This window comes from Mus caroli, chromosome 14 (assembly GCF_900094665.2).
Source record: "Mus caroli chromosome 14, CAROLI_EIJ_v1.1, whole genome shotgun sequence".
NCBI classification, from domain to species: Eukaryota; Metazoa; Chordata; class Mammalia; order Rodentia; family Muridae; genus Mus; species Mus caroli.
The window spans coordinates 13,535,142-13,550,208 of record NC_034583.1 but is presented as its reverse complement, the minus strand read 5'-3'; the positions used below and the strand labels follow the sequence as shown (position 1 = coordinate 13,550,208).

The following is a 15,067-nucleotide window of genomic DNA, read 5'->3' as shown; positions in this document are numbered from 1 at the left end:
TTATAAAAATATGTTTATATGGTCCATGACCTCTCACTTTGTGTGGTTTTAATACCTTTCCCCCCTCTGCAGTTAGCTCAGAATAAAGGCAGAGAGAGGAGCCAGCATTCCCTGTCTCTAAACTATTGACACCCAGGAAAAGCATGGTAAAGTCACTTTGGTGACTTTTCAGAGTGCCAGAAAGTATCCCTCGATTTTTTTTTTTTTTTTTTTTTTTTGGTTTTTTGAGACAGAGTTTCTCTTTATAGCCCTGGCTGTCCTGGGCTCACTTTGTAGACCAGGCTGGCCTCAAACTCAGAAATCTGCCNTTTGAGACAGAGTTTCTCTTTATAGCCCTGGCTGTCCTGGGCTCACTTTGTAGACCAGGCTGGCCTCAAACTCAGAAATCTGCCTGCCTCTGCCCCTGCCTCCCCAGTGCTGGGATTAAAGGAGTGCGACACCACGCCCGGCTTGTATCCCTCCATTTTATGGCTGCTTGTGTGTCCTGAGGCATGAGTTGTTCTGAAGACCAATTCCAGGGTTAAGAGGGCAGAAAGAAGGGCAAGCCAGGACTATATTCTGAGGGTGTTGTCTGGCTGGACTCTCTGGCTCCTGGTGGGAACCAGGACTTCTGGAGATATGGCTGAGCTCTGGGTCCGGGAGGCATGGATCGGAACCTGGCTTGTGGCTGAGAGGAGACTGTGCCCTTGATTCACTGTTCCTCTCTCCACTGCTGCGTCCTCAGTCCTCAGACCGTTTAGTTCTGGCCTTTTAAACTCCATGCAAAGGAACATGCATCTTACCCAGTAGTTGCACAATTTAAAGGGCCGAGAGCAGAGATCAGATCTTCAGCCTCTGGCTGTTTTCAGACTTAGTAGCGTTGAAATTCATGAGCATTTGGTGCAAGGAGCCAGTTTTACCCCTAGTACATATTCTGTGCTGAGTTAGAACCTGCTGGAAGAGTGAACCCTAATGTTAAAACCGTGGGTTCTGGGTAATGATGTGTCATTGTAGGTCCATCAGTGATAACAAATTCTGGTGTGGGGCGTTTGTAGTGAAGAATCTGTGCATGGGAGTCAGAGGTTCTGACTCCTTCTGTTCAGCTTTGCTGTGAACCCAACACTCTTATTAAAAAATAGAATTAATTAAAAACAAGCAAACCAGGGCTGTTTGGGTGTAAGGTATACTGTTGAACTCAGAAAGTGCTGAGAGAGTGGCTAGCTGAAGGAGTTATGTGGAGGAGCTGGCTAGTGCGATAGTCTGAAGTCTGAATGGAGTGTGTGGCCTGTGATCTGCTTGCTCTCTGTTCTGAATTCCTCTAATGAATAGACTGTCGGCTTCCGTGCTGAGCTGCTCCAGCAGTTTCCTTCATAGCCTAGCGTTTGTGGTTTAAAGCAGCACTTCTCAAACTTTTATGTGCTTAGGAAGCAGCCAGGGATCGTGTCAAAATTCAGATCCTGATTCAGTAGGTCTTGGCAGAGAGGGGTAGGGGGAGGCTGAGATTTCTTCCAGCTTCAAGGTCTCCAGGTGATGTTCATGCTTTGATATGTGGTCCATCAGTTTGTGACTTCCGGTCAGGTTCACTGGGCTTGGATTCTAGCTTCCTATTTAGAAGCTGTCAGTTACTCTAGCAAATTATTTAACCCTATTGTGTCTGTCTGCTTTGTCCTTTGTGTCCCTTCTCGTGGAGTCAGCAGAGGGTTCTGAAAGGGATATACTGGGAGATGGAGAGCAGAAACACAAGCACGCAAGCAGAGATTTTGAATCTCAGCTCCTCCACCCTTGCCCCTGCTCCCCTGTTAAATTACTCAACCCTGCCCACAGTAAACCTTGGGCCCAGGATCGGTTCAGATGATAGTAAATGTAGCAAAAGCCATTGCAAAGAAAAAGGAAACATTGTGACTGAGCTCTCCTTAATCTTTCCTCCATGTTGGGAAGGAGGGCTGAGACCCGCCATAGCTGCCGGACAGACTGACTGAGAGTGCTGAGTAACAGCTCACTCCTGCAGGGTTATTATTACGGACATTTGAAAGGCATCCCTTACTTTAATTTTAAATTTGTATTTATGTGCATGCATGGGCAGTGCGAATGCAGGTGTCCTCTAAGGCTTGAGGTATTGGATACCCCGAGACGGAGTTTCAGGCAGTTGTGAGCTGCCCAGGGTGGGTGTGAGAACCAAACCTGGGTCCTCGGCAAGAGCAGTAGGTAGGCACTCTTAACTGCTGAGCCATCTTTTTCTAGTCCTAGTTATAGACATTTTTAACAGATGCTTTTTCAGTATTGTTTTTGTTGTTCTTGTTTTGAGAAAAACTTTTAAAGTAAATATGGCTAATTGTTGGTGTTTTTGAGGAACTGGAAATAGCCACTCACAGAATTTGGGTTGTAGATTTGTTGGTCCATGAGAGTATAAAATGTTGAGAAAAGCCTCTGCAGGGCTGTCCTTTTCCCACTGGTTTTAGAGTATAGTGATTAGGTTACTGCTGACCTGCACTTGTGATTTATGTCTCTCCTAGACTTGGTTTGGTCATCTTGGCCTTTGTGCCTTGTACTTAACTATGAAATGGCTGGGTGTCTGATGACATTCCATGTGGCCATAGTACCATTAATGTAACTAGTTACATATTTGCATAATTGTTAGTCAGAGCCTGTCTGTTCTCCATGGCTGTGCTCCCTAGTGGTGGGACCTGGCTTCTTCTCCTCACAGCTCTATAGACAACAGCGTCTGCCTCAGGGCAGTCAGCTAATGAGTATGTTAACCAATTAGAATGGCCAGAGCTGGCAGGGACAGAACGGAACTTCTTCACCTAAGAGGATAGACAAAATGTCACTCTGTGATAGGAAGGATCTCGATGGTAGTTTGCCAAGTTTGTGGCCTCAAGTTCTGCTCTGTAGTGTGACTTTGAACTTTCTTAAAGCCTGTCTCCTCTCCCTTTGGTGGGGATGTCATACACAGTTGTCTGATAGAGCTAAAGTGGGGATTCAGTAAAGTCTTCTCATAAAATACGTCACCTGGGCTGGGAATGGAGCTCAGTTGGCACAGCACTTGCCAGTCATGAACAAGACACAGGGTTCAAGTCCCTAGCCCTGCATAAACACGGTGTAGCTGTGCCCATAATCCCAGTGCTCAGGTTGAAGTGGAAGAGGCAAAAGGATCAGAAATTCAAGGTTATCCTTAGCTACGTAGTGAGTTCAAGTCCTGCCTTGGTTACATGAGATGCTGTCTTAAAAAAGTAACATAGTGGTTGGCACATAGGAATAGCTTAATTAAATCATAGTCATTTTAATTTTAATCAAGAATCAGCTGTGCTTAATATGGCACAGTTAATTTTCTCTTCCTTGTCCTTAGTTCCTATTAATTTTCTTTACAAATTAAAAAAGAAAAAAGATAGCAGAGCCCTCTTGTCTTGGCATGTCAGTTGTTGGTTGTGCTTGGGGCTTACATCAGAACCTTTGAGGCAGGGTGGCCTGGAAGGATTAGCTTTCTGCTCCTCTGCTAATCCCCACCCACCTGCACTCTGTGTGTGGCCTTCTTCCAGAAGGGCAAAGGCCTGGGTGTCTTTGCCTGTGGCCCTGCTCCTAGACCTGCAATGCTGGGAGGGTTGGGGATGGGGGGTGGAGTATTGGGAGGAGGTTGTCCAGGTGAGGCCAACCTCAAGGCTCATGGCCAAGCCCAGCAGGGCAGGGCACCTGGGCTCCCTTGGGAGTGGTTGTTAGCATCCTACCTGCTGTCTTGTCAGCTCAGCACCTTGCTACTGTTAGTCAGCTCCCTAATGAAGCTGGTGTTTGGCTTCTGGGACAGCTGATTTCCAGGAGATTATTTGTATTACACACTTTAATGCTTTTCAATAACTTTTTTTTTAATTAAATGGAAAGTCCTTTTGGAAGCAACGGCGCAGCTGCAGCAAGACTCAGGATGAGGCACTGACTGAGACCAGAGAAGGGGGAAGGAGGAGGGCTGTGGGGAGCTTGACCAAGCCTGGGTTCAGTGGGTTGGAAGGGCAGCAGGTGCTCTAACTGTGGCTCCTTTATCCTAAAAGCCCTCCCCTGTCATCTGCACGCTAGAGAAGTGTGAGAAGGTTTGCAGAACCAGATAAGATCGACAACATGGGCAATGTGGTTGTTAGCCCTGGATCCGGGCCTGGCAGGCCTCTGAGTTCTCATTCCTCCTGTGAGAAAGAGAGCTGTGGTGATGCTCAGTGCCTTGTGGCAGCTGAGTTGGTATTTTGCTTTCTGGCTGCTCTTGCTTCCTCTGTTGAAGGGGACACAGGAAGTGCCCCAGCCCTTACGGATGCTTTGGCACTGGAAAGGGCAGCAGTGTGGGCCTGCCAAGGAAGTGGCACCATGATTTTTTTTCTGCCCAAGCACTTCACCAGTTGCTTTGGTGTCAGGTCATTCCTGAAATGCTCTGGAAGGTTTTCCTCTAACTGTTGAGCATTGGAGCAGAGGTCAAAGACATGAAGGAAGTCCTTTGAAATCCTATAGGAAGAGTTTGGGGTGAAGGGAGAGACAAGAACACCCACATAGGTAGCCAGTGCAAGTCCTGATTGTATTAGAGGAATGTCAGGGTGGGCATTTAACCCAGGGGTATCTTTGTAGTAGGAGCTAAAGAGAAGACCTCAGAAGGCATCAGGTTGGGCAGGTGTTGAGAAGCGTGTGCTTGCCAGCCTTTCCTTTGACTTGATGGACTGAGCTGCCTTGTCTGCCTGCTGCCCTCCTGGACACATTTATAGTATTGTTGTAGGCACATTTGTGAGGACTCTCTCATTGACTCTGTTGCTTTGCTGCCTATGTGGGCTGGCCACATATCTTATAGGCTGTAGTCAAGTGGTAGTTTTTGGAGTCTGGGACCCACCAGGTAGTAACTATTTAACCTTTGCTGAGAAACCTGAAGTCCATGCCTCTATAAGGTTTTGTTCTATAAAATGGAAGTAGCAGTCATCTCAGGGCAGTGTAATAAACTCCTTGAACACTCTGTCCTTCCTAAATGCTATTACCTAGCCTAGGATCTGACACACTATTGCTCAAGATAAGCATATAGAATCACTAGTATATGACATAAATCTACCCCAAGGCTGGCACACAGCCAGCCTTGTATTTATACATTGAACAAACAGTTATTATGACCAGGCATGTCGGTACGTGCCTGTAGTCCTAGAATTCCAGACAATAAGGCAGAAGGATTGCGGTAAGCTCTAGGCAAACTAGGCTACAAAGCAATATACTATCTCAAAAATAAATGAGGGCTAGGCATAGTGGCATACTGCCCTTTTAATCCCCAAACTGGAGAAGGCAGAGGCAGGCAGATCTCAGTTTGAGGCCAGTCTAGTCTTCATCACGAGTTCTAGGCCAGCCAGGGCTATATAGTGGGACTCTGTCTCAAAAATAAAGTGGGGGGAGGGGCAGATATATGGAAGAACAGAAAATGTGCCTCAGTGGGTAATGTGGCTCAGTAGGTAGTGTTTGCCTATATACATGAAGTCCTAGGTCATCTAGCACCACACTAACTGTGGGGACACATATCTGTAATTCTAGTATTGAAAGATAGAGGCAGGATGATCACAAGTCCAGGGCTGTCCGCAGCTACATATTGCGTTTGAGGTTGTATACACAAACCCTATCTCAAAGCTGTGCTGTGCTGGTTGCCTGAGTGTGAGTGCGGCCTGCTCCACGTGCCTTTCTGATGGGTTCTACCTTTTCCCAGACCCTCTCATCCTCCTGCTCCCACTTGCTCCTCTGAAAGAGCTCCTGTGCTCTCCCATCTCGTCTGCTGTGCCATGCGTCGTGTCTTAGCTGCACCTTCTGTGGGGCCAGCCCTTCCAGAGGTTCTTGCTTCTCCACCTGACTGATTCGTTCTCTGAGCCACGAAGCTTCTATTCGTCTCGGTCTGCAGTGGAAACCAAGCACTAGTCTCTTGCTGTGGCTATGTACCCGTGGCCCAAGGGGTACTAGGTACATTGCCACTTTTCTCTAAAACATCTTCAGAAGCAAGGGTACTAGGTACATTGCCACTTTTCTCTAAAACATCTTCAGAAGCAAGCCCTGTGAGGCTGACAAGATGGGGCTGGATGGGGTTGCTACAGAGAATAGGATTCCTGAGTTCTTTTCTGCTAATCTCTGTTCCCATCTCCTCTCTTACAGTGCGTCTCCATGACAGTATTTCTGAAGAAGGGTTTCACTACCTCGTGTTTGACCTGTAAGTGCCACTTTCTGAGGGTATGGGGACCTTTCTCTCCAGCTGGCTGAGGATGAAGGCTTAGGAAAGGCCAAACCGGGCCTTCAGCCTCTGCGAGGGCTCCTTCCCATTGCTTGAGGAAAAGCACTGGTGAAGTTGCTCTGGGGATAAGTGTGCCTGCCCAAAGCCACTCCCCCTCAGCGTCTCATTGTTCCTCACTGTCTCTTAGAGCCTGAGCTCCAGGGTGGCCTTGCTCCCTCCTTTCTGTTCTGTGCATAACTTGTGCAGATGTTTGTTTCTTGTTTCTTGGTGTGTTTCCCTTATTGGAGAAATAAAACAATGACTCTTTGTACGTCCTTAAAATTCTGGGAAGTTGGAAGTCGCTTTTAGGAGTCATGAACTGCGTTCCATTTATCTCTCTTCCACCTTGGTTGTTCTTTAATGTCTTAGGAGTGTGTCTCTTTACCTCCTGGAGAGCCCTATTCAGTGTGGTCATAGTTGAGCTTCTGTATCTGTGGTCTCATTATTCCTCAACTCTAGCAGTAGGTCTGCCTTTGCACTGCCATTGATAATGTCCATAATGGTCTTAGGAAAAGCTCTGACTTTTGTAGTAAGAATATTTTCATGGATCCCTATGTCTTCATCACTCTCTGAGTGTTAGTGATTCTGTTAGGTTATGGAACCAGAACTGTCAGGAAGGAGGGACGAGCCCATGTTAACCCAAGGAGAAGCCCTGTGCCATTGAAGGATGGACATGTTCTGGGCTTCCAAAGTACATGAGGAGTTGGGGTGACTCTAAAAGCTGTTTTACTGTGTGACTTAAGTTACCTGATGGATGCTGGCTTTGGCCAGTGGACCTCACCTCCTCTGACTGTTTCTTCTGTTGGTTACAGTGTTACCGGAGGGGAGTTGTTTGAAGACATTGTGGCCAGAGAGTACTACAGTGAAGCTGATGCCAGGTAAGAGGAATCTTGGTTGTTTGAGTGAAGCCCTTCGAGTTTGAATTGAAATAAGTCCTGGCTAGTGTGTGTGTGTGTGTGTGTGTGTATGTATGTGTGTGAGTGTGTATGTATGTGTGTGTGTGTGTTATTTGAGTAGTCTTTGGACTCTTGTCTGAACAAAGGCCTGTAAGATGTGGTAGAGCGGCATTCTCAGAAGTTAAATATTCAAAGCACCTAGATTAATTTCTTTCAAAGCCTCTTCTAGGTTGCCTTTATCCTATTAACCCCAAAATACCTTTCTCCCACTACTATATACAGACAAGCATGCCCAATAGCCCTCTGTGTACCTTTTCCTTCTCAACAAATTCTAGTGTGTACAGGTTCCTTACACAGGCGCCTGGGGATCAGAGAATAGGGGAAGCATCATTTTTTTCCTGAAGGGTATGAAACTGGAGAGCTTCCTTGGGATCCTTCAGCCTTTGTCACTTTGTCACCTTACCATCATGACCATCAGCATAAGGGAGTGTTCTCCACCTAAGCCAGTGGCTCTTGTGTGACAGCACAGTCTACCTGCATCGAGGTGCTCAAGTGCCATTGGGCCTGCTTTGCCCACCTTCTCTCTTCCCCATCACAGCCTGATTGTTGTTATCCTGCCTACAGCTTCTCTGGCTCAGGCTGCTCTAGAGAGAGGGGGAGTGCCGCTTCCTCACGAATTTCTCAACCCTGAACAGCCGATGTTTGCTGATCAACTTCAGATGCCTCAGCCTGGGGAAAAATTCTCAAGTGGAGAGATGAATTCCAGTGCCAGCAGGGGAGGACCAGGCTGTGGGTGGGAGGAGGCAGCGATAGCTCAGGGAGCTTGGGGGTGGGAGGGCTGTACCAGTGGGCTTGGCCTGGCTCTGCTGGGACACTTCACACTTTTGCCATTTTTGGCCAGAAGGCTCTCCCTGCTAGCCGGGCTCTGTTCTAATTATACATTTCTGTGGAGACTCGCCTCTGAAGCTCAGTCTTAGAGTTCCTTTGGCAAACTATTGGGTTCTCTGCTGTAGGAGGCCCTGAGCCTCAGTGTCCAAGTCTGATGACATCCATTGACCCTTTGACTCTCATAGGACCCTCAGTACCAGATTTCAGAGAAACAAACTGTAAGTGCAGGCTCGGTAGGCTGGCACACCTGGATCTTCTGCAGGTCTGCCCTGCACACCTGGTGGAGGCTGCTGACTGGGCACGTACCCACGTACCAGTGTTCTTCAGCCTCAGTTGGCACAGATAATTTTTTTTTGTTACAAAGGTCTCTCCAGTCAGCAGAGTCCCCCCATTCCAAGTTGTGCCAACCACAGTTATTTCCAGACGTTGCCAGATGCCTCCTGGAGGGCACACTCACCCTCCGAGTGAGTGGAAACTGCTCTGGAGTACTCGCACCTGCCACCAGGAGTCTAACTGTAGGACTAGCAGGAGCGTCTGCAAGGTGAACAGCCTGCTTTCATAAACAGGACCAACATGGTTCTGAGCTAGGCTGGCTTTTTTCTGTGCAAACGCGTCAGAAATGCTCTGTAGATGTCCTGTTTAAGGCCCTCTTAACCATATTCTTTCTGGAAGGAATCTATGGGCTTCTCTTACCTCCCTACTAGTTGAGAAACTTTAGAGCAGTTAATAGGTAGTACAAGAAAGAAAACACTGTAAGAGTCACACAGTAGATGTTTGAACAAGTGAAGGCATGTGCCCACCAGCTGTCTTCCCAAGATACGGCATAAGCCTCTCCTCTATGAAAAAGTTTGTGACGGGTGGTGGTGGGGCACGCCTTTAATCTCAGCACTTGGGAGGCAGAGGCAGGCGGATTTCTGCATTCCAGGCCAGCCTGGTCTACAGAGTGAGTTCCAGGACAGCCAGGCCTACACAGAGAAACCCTGTCTCAAAAAAACCATTAAAAAAAAAAAATTGCTTATGAGGAAAGAGAAGGAAAGGGTTGGAGGTTCTCGCCTTCCTTAGGAATATTTAGCATCTTTCAATTCCTAGAAAACAAATTCCAGTCCTTGCCTTAAGGCTTTGTCACCCTAGAAAACCCACATAACTTTACCCAGGCCTCACTTTCCATCCCTGTGGAGAGTCTTGATGAGGAGGGAAGAGAGCTCTTAGCTGAGTGTCACACATCTATAATCCCAGTGGTCCTGAAGCTGAGGTAGGAGGATCATGAATTCAAGGCCAGCCTGGGTCACAAAAGGTTACAGGCCAGCTTATGCTACATAGCAGGAAACCTTCAAAACAGGAAAAGGAAAGGAAGGAAGGGAGAAAAAGGAACCTTTATATACTGTTGGTATTGTAATTAGTATAGCCATTTTTGGAAAACAGTATGGATGTTTCTCAGAAAAACTAAAAATAGAAGTACCATATGATCCAGCAATCCCACTACTGGGTAAATACCCAATGAAATTAAAATCAGGATGTTAAAAGAAATGTCTGTACACCCACGTTCATTGCAGCATTATTCACAATAACCAAGATAGGAAACAACCTGAGTGTCCATTAGCAGATGAATGGATTAAAAAAAGAGTAGTGTATACTACCGAGCCTTAAAAAGGCCGGGAAATTCTGTCACTTATGACAGGATAGGTGAACCTAGATGACGTTATGTTCAGTGAGAGAAGCCAGACACAGGAAGACAAATACCACATGATCTTACTTACATGTGGAATCTAAAAAGGATGCCCTCATGAGGGAAAGAGGAAAGTGGTTAGCAGAAGCCAGAGTAGGCGGGTGTAGGTGAGGAAAGAGAGGTGGTGGTCAGATAGGGATGGACTCCCGCATTGTACTTAAGCACAGCAACTGATTAGAGTTAGTAATGTTGGTTGGTTGGTTTGATTTAGCTTTTTCAAGACAGGGTTTCTCTGTGTAGCCCTGGCTGTCCTGGAACTCACTCTGTAAACCAGACTGGCCTCAAACTCAGAAATCCACCTCCCTTTGTCTCCTGAGTGCTGGGATTAAAGGTGAGTGCCACCTACACCTGGCAAAGTTTTAAAACGTACAAAAACAGGATTTTAAATGTTCTCATTAGAAAGAACAAGCATTTGAGGTGAGGTATATGGTGATGTGCTTGTAGCAGAATCTCCCATTGTCCATCAGAAGTCAGTAGTTATTTTTCAATTAAAAAATAAAAACAAAATAGGTTGAGCTAGATAACATTTAAAGCCCAGGGTTCTAGCTTGTATTTCGATGAGTGTAGTCTGCACAGGCAGTCGTTGGTGAGGTGGTTTAGCCCTGCACTGACATTGCTTGTGCTGTCCTTTCAGCCACTGTATACATCAGATCCTGGAGAGTGTTAACCACATCCACCAGCATGATATCGTCCACCGGGACCTGAAGGTACTCAACCAGGCTGACTACTTGTGACTCGTTGGCGCCCCCTGGTGCTAGATAGTGGTGCTGTGAGCCCAAAGTAGGCTCCCTTTGGGCTCCAGGGTGGATGCCTCCCTCATAAGGTTCTCTTTGTTCCTTCTGCAGCCTGAGAACTTGCTGCTGGCGAGTAAATGCAAGGGTGCTGCGGTCAAGCTAGCTGATTTTGGCCTGGCCATCGAAGTACAGGGAGAGCAGCAGGCTTGGTTTGGTAAGGGTGACCCTGTCTTCCGAGAATGCAGCCTCCACCCTTCCTCCTTTTCCTGGTCTGCCTTCCTCTTTCAGAACTAGAAGTCAGGCCTTTAATGGTCCTGGCCTTTTCAGAAAGTGGAGGAGGGTGCCCCCCCCCAGGTCCCTCCTCGCCCTCATGACTCATTACAGTGGGTCTGGCTGCTGTCAGCACTGCATTCTTATTGCCTCTGGGGAGGTGTTTGAGTTCCTGGTAGGCACAAGTACTTGCCCTCTGATTTAGATTCCAGGCACTGCACGTAGCCCAGCCTGTCATCTTTTGCAGCCTCGGTACTGAGTAGTAAAAAGCAACCAGCATTAGGAGGGCTTTGGAGGAAATTACAGATGCGGACTTATTGGGAGAGAAAGTGGGTTCAGTTTGGCTCTGCCCTCTCTTCTGCTACAGGTTTTGCTGGCACCCCAGGTTACTTGTCCCCTGAGGTCTTGAGGAAAGATCCCTATGGAAAACCTGTGGATATCTGGGCCTGCGGTAAGCCCATTCCACACCCTCGGCTCTTTGGTGTTATGGGCCCTTGGCTTCCTGTGATGACGAGAAAAAGAGGCATTGCATCCATTCCTTCTGGGTTCCACAGTGCCTGCTGTATGTGAAATCATGGTAGTGTTTGCTCTCCTTCCCTTGGGAGAGCTGTTCCTGTCATGCCTACTTCCCAAGTGACTGCCTGTATTACGTTGCGTCCTTCTTGGAGAAGGGCTCGTCCACACCTTAGAGGATAGACTAAAGAAGTCTCTGACATGGCTTGGTGCCGTAAGGAGTGAGGCACAGCAGGAGGGACGGCATTATCTACTGGCGTCACCTTTAACTCTGGCCCAGTCTTGCCCTTCTGGGTGGTTCTGAGCCCTGCATGGCCTTTCTTGGTTCCTCAGGGGTAGGTGACTGACCCCAGTGACCTGTGTGTTCTGTCTCGCAGGGGTCATCCTGTATATCCTCCTGGTGGGCTACCCTCCCTTCTGGGATGAGGATCAGCACAAGCTGTATCAGCAGATCAAAGCTGGAGCCTACGATGTAAGGATGGGGTTTCTGAGAGCTGAGCAGTCACTCCTGGAAGGACAGATTCCCTGCCCCTAAGGGTCTGTCCAAGGGAGTCATGATATTGTCATTTGATAACAGGGCATCAGGGGACTTTGAGGACCCAAGGATGGGCATACAGGACTCAATTCTTGCCACCTTATATACAGGGAACAGATTTAAAAAAAAAAAATGCTCCTGTTAGCTATAAAATTAAGGAACTCAATGAAGCTCTTTGGTCTGTTTCCACAAAGAATGGGGAAACTACAAGACATGTTATATCACAGAGGGAGAATTTTAGAGGCTTCCTCCACTGTCTTGGAACCTTGGGCACATTGCAAAACCTGTTTTCTCCTTAGTAAAAAGAGAAAGGTGAAGCAGAAAATGTCAGTTCCCTTCCTTCACTGTCATGATACACTGGCACCCTTACACTTATATTCTGTCTTCTTTGAGTTGGCACAGCATACCCACTCTTGGGTACCACAAAGTATCTCAGTTGTAAGAGTTGGAATGAAGTCAGGTTACATTTCAGGGTAGAAGGCTCACAAATTTCCTGTCTCCCTTTTCCCTGTTCCCGCTCCTCAGTTCCCATCACCAGAATGGGACACAGTCACTCCTGAAGCTAAGAACTTGATCAACCAGATGCTGACCATAAACCCTGCAAAGCGCATCACGGCTGACCAGGCTCTCAAGCACCCATGGGTCTGTGTAAGTGTCTTTTCCCTGGCCTTGGAGATTGGGTGTGGCAGCCCTGGGATACTCCTTGAACTTCTCTAAGGAGGATTCAGGAGGAAGGCTGGGGAGGTGTGAGTGGAGGCCAAGGTCAGGAAATGTCATCAGGGGGACTTGGGAGTTAAAAAGTGCTCATCAGGTCTTCACTTGTCTCTTGTCCTTGTTGTGAGGCTGTGATTTGGGTCTGTTCCTGAATTAATGGTGGAAAACCGCTGATACCCCAGTGTGAAGTCCCAAGCCTGGGGTATACATACTTGGGCCTCAACTCTGACCAGGACCCAGTGAATGAACAAAGGAGGTAGGCTTTTGAAGCTCAGCAGAAGGCCGGCTCTCAGCTGAGTGCTGAGGGGCCCCTCCTAGGCCATCAGTGCAGGCTGATACACTGTTTCCATCAGTGGTTCTATCAAGCTGAAACAGCTAGCCCAGACAAAGGAAAGGGTTGGTATAGTATAGCATCTTTAACAATGATACATTTGTCATTTTCCATGTTTATTGAATGTCCTTTTGTGCTGGTCACCAGACAGTTCCTGAAGATGAACGGGACCATGGTCTTTGCCCCAAAGATTTGGGAAAACAGGCATTCAAACCAGCAACCTTGCCTGTAATCTGACAAACACATATCCAGGAGTGTCTGCTGCCCCTGATGGGGTCACAGAAGGTTTTGTGGAGAAGACGATCTATCCAGGTGTTACTCTATAGACAGAGGTTAATACGGAGAGAGTGAGAGGTCACAGGAGAACATCACCTGCAAGGAACGTTAAGTCGTTGCTTTACCGTGACCAGGATTGCAAAAGAACGAGGGGGAAAACGATTGCATGACACAGTGGTGCACACCTTTAATCCCAGCACTTTGGAGGCAGAGGCAGGCAGATCTCTGAGTTTGAGGCCAGCCTAGTCTACAGAGCAAGTTTCAGGACTGCCAAGGCTATTCAGAGAAACCCTGTCTCAAAAAACCAACCCCCTTACTCCCCACCCCCCAGAAAAAGGTTGTATGTCATACCATCCTCTGCCTAAAGAGTTGAAGACTGTATTCTAAAGCGTAGAGTTTTAAAGACAGCATGCTATTTGCATTTAACATCACATTTGGAAGCTTTGTAGGAAATGGAATTGCTGAGGCTGGAGGCAGAGAGGCAAGAAGCTGTCACAACTGTCTAAGGAAGGCCAGGTGAGGTCTGAGCTGAGGGGGATGATGGAGGAGTGGGTAGTGCCGCCAAAGAAGAGAATCTGAAGGAGAGGCAAGTGGATGGGTGTTTAATCGGTCAGTGAGCAGATGGCTGTGCAGTTCGTGGACCCAGAAGAGCTAGAGTGTTCTGTGGGCACTGAGTGTGGCGTTAAAGAACCAGCACCCTGAGGCACCTGGGCAATAAGAAATATGGCTGTACAGCCTGGGCATGTGGCTTAGTGGGAGAATGCTTTATTGGCATACATGAAACCCTGGGTTCCCATACCAGCACTAAAAAGCGGGCATGGCATGTGCAAAAGACGGGGCTGTAGACGTGAGAAGTTGGAAATGTGGCCTGCCGTTCCCTCATAGGTGATGGTGAGGAATTGGAAATATATGCAGTTGTTCTTGTGCTGGGCAGATTTTATCGTAAGCTTACGTTGCTTCAGCAAGAGAAGAGAGAGCCGCTAAATACAAGCATTTAAGGACAAGGAGTTAAAAGAGTCATGCAGAGAGGTTGAGAAGAAGACTCAGGAACCAAGAACAAGTGGGCCTTAGTGAGAACAGCAGCGGTCAGATGCTGAACGAGTCCTCGACTAAAATAGGAAGGAGCCTCTAGCTTTAACCGACCAGAGGCCATGGTTTCATTATTTCACAGAGATAGCGGAATATGATAGGAGAGAAACTCCCTTGCCTGCAGAGACCTGAGGCTGAGAAGGCTGGGAAGCCAGGCAGTGAAGGAGCAAATGGCCGATATTCCTTACAGGAAGAACTTGGATCAGGAAGCTTTGTTCATACGTATTTGTGCATATAAATGTGCATTGTTAATTGTGATAATTTGCATATGCTTAACACCATGCACTAATTAATACCTCTACTCCACGAACCTTCTTTCTAGCCTCCAGGAATCACTAATACTTGTCTTTACTTTTAAGATTTACTTTAACATTTCAATGTTCATGAATGTCTTGCCTACATATATGTAGATGCACCACATGGGGCCCTGGGGCCCTGGGGCCCTTGGAGGCCAAAAGAGGGCATTGGATCCCCTGGAACTGGAGTTAACAGATGGTTATGAGCTACTATGTGGGTTCTGGGAACTGAACCTGGCTCTTCCCCAAGAGCACCCTTTTGTTACCTGCTCTTCTTCTTTCTTCTTCTTTCTTCTTCTTTCTTCTTCTCCTTCTTCTTCTTTCTTCTTCTCCTTCTTTCTTCTTCTTTCTTCTTCTTTCTTCTCCTTCTTTCTTCTTCTTTCTTCTTCTTTCTTCTTCTTCTTCTTTCTTCTTCTTTCTTCTTCTTTCTTCTTTCTTCTTCTTTCTTCTTTCTTCTTCTTTCTTCTTTCTTCTTCTTTCTTCTTTCTTCTTCTTCCTTCTTCTTCTTCCTTCTTTCTTCCTTCTTCCTTCTTCCTTCTTCCTTCTTCCTTCTTCCTTCTTCTTCCT

At 47.2% G+C, this 15,067-nt stretch overlaps 1 protein-coding gene across 16 annotated transcripts in view; it reads left to right on the top strand.

Moving 5' to 3' along the window:
* Camk2g (calcium/calmodulin dependent protein kinase II gamma) overlaps nt 1–15,067 on the top strand; it is a 59,477-nt gene that overhangs the window by 16,855 nt on the left and 27,555 nt on the right. For all 16 annotated transcript variants that reach the window (XM_021182531.2, XM_021182529.2, XM_029468806.1 and 13 more), the window contains exons 4-10: nt 6,118–6,172; nt 7,045–7,110; nt 10,377–10,449; nt 10,588–10,690; nt 11,114–11,197; nt 11,637–11,731; nt 12,320–12,442. In XM_021182531.2, the coding sequence (XP_021038190.1) occupies nt 6,118–6,172; nt 7,045–7,110; nt 10,377–10,449; nt 10,588–10,690; nt 11,114–11,197; nt 11,637–11,731; nt 12,320–12,442 (599 nt within the window). The remainder of the gene's footprint in view (nt 1–6,117; nt 6,173–7,044; nt 7,111–10,376; nt 10,450–10,587; nt 10,691–11,113; nt 11,198–11,636; nt 11,732–12,319; nt 12,443–15,067) is intronic.